The sequence below is a fragment of the Scomber japonicus genome, chromosome 7, assembly GCF_027409825.1.
Source record: "Scomber japonicus isolate fScoJap1 chromosome 7, fScoJap1.pri, whole genome shotgun sequence".
In the NCBI taxonomy this organism is placed as follows: Eukaryota; Metazoa; Chordata; class Actinopteri; order Scombriformes; family Scombridae; genus Scomber; species Scomber japonicus.
This window is the reverse complement of record NC_070584.1, coordinates 19,584,561-19,591,000: the sequence shown is the minus strand read 5'-3', so window position 1 is coordinate 19,591,000 and position 6,440 is coordinate 19,584,561. Positions and strand designations below refer to the sequence as shown.

Here is a 6,440-nt window from a genome sequence, read left to right as displayed (position 1 = left end):
AAAGATATGTTTCAAGATTGACTCTGAAATGTGTCTTTTTCTTGTTAACAAGGTGTGTCAGAGCGATGGAGACTATGGAGTGTTGTTCTGAAAGAGGCGGAAAATCATTGATCAGCTTCGGGGTGAATTCAAGGGAAGCTTATTGATTTAGAATAATGTTTATTCTCAAATGTCTCCAGTAACCCTTGTTTGACTCCACTGATGCTGCCAGACCTTCAACTGCTTCTCTCTCACTTCATGTACGAGTGTGTATGTGTGTTTAAGTGTGAGTCACCTCAGACAATTCCCTGACAGATGAATATTGAGTGTTGACATTTCTTTGAATCTCAGTGTCAGTTCAGTGAGCACAGCAAGAAACCTCAAAAGTGGGTCAGTGTCTACAGTCATGCGCCTTCCTGTTTGAGTCCTTCTGAAAATGAGAGGTTGCCCAACTGAAAATGCAGGTCAGGGACAACATCTATCAGTCCTATTATTATCTGTCCAACACCACCCTCCACCCTCTGAATGGGTTTTTTTTCGCCACCATCCCACCTAAAGAAAGATGTGTTTGAAAGGAACTGTGGCAATGTGTTGTGCCTTGTGACCAAATGGCTCCAGAAAGATGGAGGCCACTGGTGGTAAACAAATGCCTCCTGTCATCATCACGCTACAGAGGTGGGAAGTAAATGGCAACAGATTGACCCTCACATGGTGTGGATTTGCAGGAAGATAAAAGGCAACGCAGAGTGAACTTGGGCCGCTGACTGAAACTTTGAAGTGGTGGAGATAGTCTGAGCAGAGAGGGATGTAAAAGAAAGTAAGAATCGTTTGTTTGTTCATAAAGACCAAAAAGCACACTTGTTGAGACTTAATCATCACATATGTGCATTTATATTATATTGAGGGGGTCCCTCAAGGCTGAGTCAGTTCTCCCATCATATTTACACTGTATGTAAACAAATGCAGAAGCAGCCTTGCAAATAATTACATCTTTAAATTTTCAGATGACACAACTATATAAAGCCTGCTGAGTACAGACAACCGCCCCCCAGTGTACCACAAAGAGATTGCTACTTTTAAGGTCTGGTGTGACTACCACCTTATTTTCAACCCTGATAAAACCAAAGAAATGGTTTATGACCAAAGAGAGGTGAGAACCCATGACCCTGTGATTGTTGGTAACAGGGAAAATAAGCAGGTCCATTCTTTTAAAGTATCTGGGCATACTGATGGATAGCAATTTAAAGTAGAGAGTCCACATTAATTATCAGTGTACTTGCTCAAAGACTTCACTTTCCCTGCTGGCTCAGACTTTTTGGTGTGAGATCAACTGCTTTAAGCTTTGCTTCAACCAACATCAGTTGCACCTCTCAAACAACCAGCTCAAACCTTCACAGTTTTAGTGCCTCAAGCACATGTGCAGAGGTGTTATAAGGAAGGAAGAACTGCTTGTCTAGTCCAGACATTATGTTTTATTTATTTTCTCACAATGTGAATTATGTTTCACTTATTTTACTTTTATTGGGTTACGTGCAATATCTTCCCTTCTTCTAGTTAGGTGTATTTAATCTGGTGCCTGAGTGCACCGCTGCATTATCTGGTCGGTCAGGTATTTGGTTGTTGTTTGATTGCAGCTGTGTGCAGCACTTTTTTACATGAAAGCATCACTGCATTGTTTTGAGAGCCATGTATTTATTGATCATTAACGCATTATGTTATGCTTTGTGTGACAGCAGCTGGGTGCAGCACTCTTCTTTGGCATTGTGCAACCCTGCATTGTCCTGTTGTCTATGCATTGCAATGTATTTTGTGAGTGCAGCACTTTTACACTAGTGCAGCACTCCATTGTCTTTCAGTTATGTACTATTTCGACTATGTATTGTATTGTCATGGATTACTTAACTGCAGCTGTGTAGCAATTTTGCTCCCAAAAAATTACCCTCTGGACAATAAAGTTTATCTCATCAAATGATTGAAATTATTGGCTAAAAATAGCTTGCACCATTTTGTGTCACCATTTAGTGGTCTTTTGGCCCCAAAACAAATACATCAAATAATATATAAGACATTTAAAAAAAAAAAAAGATAAGACTTTGACAGTGTGTTCAGTTATTCTAGAATGGCACGGATGAGCACCATACTTAGCAAATGTGTATAGGAGGATAATTCAGGAGCCCCTTGACCAGCAGGGGGCAGATTCTGTGACTACAGATATGGCAACGGTCAAAAAGAGAAATGTCCAAAAAAGTCATAAATCTCCCTCCTAAATTGGGTGTCCCCTCCGTTCATCAGTCATCTGGTATGGGGCTGTTACAGTTCCCGTGGTAGATGTAGACTGGTCCATCGCAGCGATAATACAACTGAAACACATCCCCGTATCCATGGTCCCTCCACCAGGTGCACAGCTGTCGGTTCCAGCCACAGGTTAGAGAATAAAACAGCTCAGGATGCTCCATGCCGATCATGGTGAAGAAGTCCTGGTCCCCAAGGTGGCCCCTGAAGCGGTACTGGTCAGCTAGTTTGGCCACGTGGTCGGGCTTCAGCAGCTCGTTGTAGAGATCTGAAGTCCTCATTGCACCAAGGTCCAATAACATCACACCACTGTTAAAGCCAGGGAGGCCCTCAGGAGGAGGCTCACCCACTCTGGTCTGGGGATTCTCCTTACGATACTGCCAGAATGTGTGTCTGTGCACGGAGAACAAAGAAGGAGTCAGCTGTGGGTCAGTCAACATGAGTTAGTCAAACAAAACTACAAAGCTAATCAAAAAGCTTTACATAAAACATGAAGGGCATCAAGACAGACTGTACAAGCAACACAAGGCAATATAAAAAGACATTTAAATACAATTAAAAAATGGTAAATTGGAAAAGAAAAATAAGTTAAAAGAATAAGAGATAAAACAGGAGAGTAAAGTTACAATACAGTGTAAGATTTTTAATAAAATGCCTCAGATCTAATATAATAAAAGCCAGCAAACAAAAAAAGTCGTCAGCCTTCATTAGAGTTGCAGCAGACCTGCTCCATGTATAATATTGATTCTGGGGACAGAAAGCAGACCTGTCCCAGACGACCTGAGATGTCTGGATGGTTCATAATGTAGCAGAAGATCAGAAATGTATTTGAACTCAATTAAATATGGACCAAAATCAAATAATTGCAGTGGAATACAAAAATGTGTTGCATCACGTTTTTGTTGAATCTGTCTCACTCTCTCTCTTCAGGTCTGTTGAATGAGAAACATCTGAGTGACTTAAAATTGACGTTCTGTAAAATCAGCTGATAAAATGCGCAGCACTGCAGCATTTTACACATTACGCTGTTGGTTCTTGGTCACACAAAACAAGACATTTCAGACATCACGGTGGCCTCAGAAACCGTGAATGCCCTTTTCCCCCCACCACTTTCTAACACTAAATAATCAAAAGCATAATAGGTCCCTTTTAAAGGATTAATTCGACTAATCAAAAAAATAATCAGCAAATAAATCAATAATGATCATTAGATGCAGTCCTAAATCAGGAACCATGAGTGTTAGATTTGTCAGTGTAAGACTTTTCGGTTGATGATTAAAAACTTCTAAATCTGAATTCATCCCTCTGCACAGACTGGAACATATGTACTTACAGTGTCTGAGCGATTCGTTTGAGCTGCTGCATTTCAGAAACTGAGGGGCAACTCCGTTTTAGTTCACATTTGCTGAACAAACAGCAAAGCGGCCAAAACAGGAAGAGAGCAGGTCCAGGAGTGCCAAAGAGTTGTGCCAACTCAGCACCCTGTCCTGCCAGCATACCAACTCTAAAGTACGTAAGTGACACACAAAGCTTCATTCAAAAAACCTTTTGTAGGGTTCATTAATATTGTTTTATTCACAGCTTTTTGCTGCCAAGAAGGAAGGGATATTTATTCAGATTCCATCTAAACTGGTGGAGTCCTGCTGCATTCAGAAAAAGACATTCCTCTTCAAAGAACCGAGTGTTTAGGTACCCGAGAAACATTAAATCCCTGATAAACACTGTGTATGAATTGAGGAGGAAAAGAAAATCCAAATGGGACCAATAAAAAAGAAAAAAACATGGTCATGTGTACATCTGTCATGTTCTTACATGGTGTTGTGTTTTTTAATACTTAAATCAAGTCTATGGAGACCATGAGCTTCTATACAGCGGGTGAAGAGTTCACTTTGAGAAAGTTAGTATATGGAAAAGTACAAACAGCCAGTGCAATGAGGGGTCATCAGTACCAAAAACAACAAAGGACAGGAAGTTCTTTGCTGCATGCATGTGTGCACAGTGCACAAACTCAACAGGATTTATTTAGATGAAATATTAATGGAAAAAAATGTTCCAACTTTAAAAAAAAAAAAAAAAAAAAAGGCAACCGGAGACAGAAAAGATTCATCAAATAAAACAGAAAAACACCCTTTAACTCACATGACTACATGGGTGAAATTAAATCAGCTGCCCTCTCAGTGATGATAAACACATGTGAGAAAATCATGTAGAATAATTATGCTTCTTTTATTGTACAGGATACCCCCTCTCTTTCTCTCTCTCTCTCTCCCTCCATTCATGTTGATTGAATCCAGTGGGAGCGGTGGATTCTCTGAGTCATGCTTTGATATTATTACTGACCTATATCCAGCAGCTGGAGCTCAACTGTGCTTGTCCATGCAGTTTTTATACAGGCTGCTGGTTTAGTAGCTGGGGACATTAAGCCCCTGTGGAGCGTTTGTCATTTTTACAAGACATAAGTGGGTGTACGTGCTCTGAGACACATTCAGACTGAACATCGTCATAAAGGAACATGTACACAGACTTTTCCATTCTGCCTTTTTATAATGTCGGATGTGGAACATACTGCATTTGATGGCCATAAATGATCAAGTCAAGTCAAACTTAATTATCCTAGCAGGGGAAATTTGGTTACAGCCACCCATATACAAATATATATACAAATTACACAGTCATCACAAAAAAATGCAACAATCCAGGCAGATCACAGGGACAAACAGTACTATGTGAGATCACTTCAAAAGAAGACAACACGCTGCTAAATGCCAAATAGACAAAGTGCTTAGGTGCAGATATCTTGTGCATATTCAGGATTTTAACTGATGTGCAAACAAAAGAGACTTTGTATCTTTTTGTCCTCTGGTTGTGAGACATGATTGGCAGTAAAGCTGTTAACAAATGCAACATGTTTTTGTGGTTAAAAATAAGGATATGTGACAATTGACTTTTTGTTAACTGACATGTTATATATTTCTAATTATATAGAATTATTGTATGTATTATAATATATATAAAAATACTGAAACTAGGCTTTTAATAAACAACCTTATTGAGATTTAGTTTTCTTTTAGACTGTCTAAAGATGATTTGGAAGTTTAGTTTCAGTCTAGATTACAAAGTTAAAAAACTAAAACTACAGGCCGACACATACAGGATTTTGAAGCTGTTACACATTTATTATATTTTCAAAGATAATAAACCTAATTTTTCAGTTGGGCTTGAATAAAAAATAAAAAATCAAGTCAAATGTGACTCTCCTTGAAGTGTACATCAAATGATAGAAACAAGCAATAATTTGTTCAAACTTAAAGCTGCTGTTCACTCAAAGAGGTTTTTTATTTAACTGTGAGGCTGATGTTCTGTTTTCACTGTCAACAGACAAATGGACAAGAACTAAAACTGCTGCAAAATGTTTGATGATGATGGACAGACTGCACAGCTGAATGAAAGAAGATGCTCCTCACCGCTAGCCTGGCTTACACCAGACCGCATCTCAATCTCATGGGAGATTGAGGTAGGGTCTGATGAGGAGCCGTTCATTTCCTCGTATTTGAGGCACGATCAACAAATGTCGATCAAATGCTTCTGTACACTACTGGACAAAATTACAGCCAATCATATCAACGATAGACGGTGACGTATTCAGAGCCTGCAGGAAGCAGCGAGAACACATCCTTTTTATGAAGGAAAAATGTAGCCCAAGTTTTTGTTCTATTTTTAAAGTTGCCTTCACTTGCCTTCCAATTTATTTAGCACACAATCTACTGCTGCTTTGAACGGTTGCTGCACCCCCGTGGCCGCCATGCTAGATGTAAACAGAGTCGCTCTACGGCCGTCATCGTCACCGCCTCCCCGTTCTGTGATTGGTTCCCTATCTCAGGCGAAAATTTTGTCTTGGTGGCCAATTTATCAAAATAAATGGATCCATGGCTGAGATGGACTACCAGAAAGCCCTGGAAGTCTTCTTTGAGAGACCCAGAAAGATGACATGCAGTGATCCAACATACAATGTGCCACAAAAAGTAGGAGAGTTTAAATGATACATACCTCTTAAATCAGTGAGCCTCTGTCCCCCTTGGCTTTAGAGTTTTTTTTCTCATTTCTTGTTATTTATCTTACAATATGACGAGCATTACAAGGCTTGTATTAAGATTCACGTGCCATCATAT

General features: G+C 39.6%; 1 protein-coding gene across 1 annotated transcript in view; it reads right to left on the bottom strand.

Moving 5' to 3' along the window:
* Positions 1–2,028: 2,028 nt before the first annotated feature.
* xxylt1 (xyloside xylosyltransferase 1) overlaps positions 2,029–6,440 on the bottom strand; it is a 28,403-nt gene continuing 23,991 nt past the window's right edge. Inside the window, exon 5 of the mRNA XM_053322315.1 lies at positions 2,029–2,664. Within this exon, the coding sequence (XP_053178290.1) occupies positions 2,268–2,664 (397 nt within the window). The 3' untranslated portion in view covers positions 2,029–2,267. The remainder of the gene's footprint in view (positions 2,665–6,440) is intronic.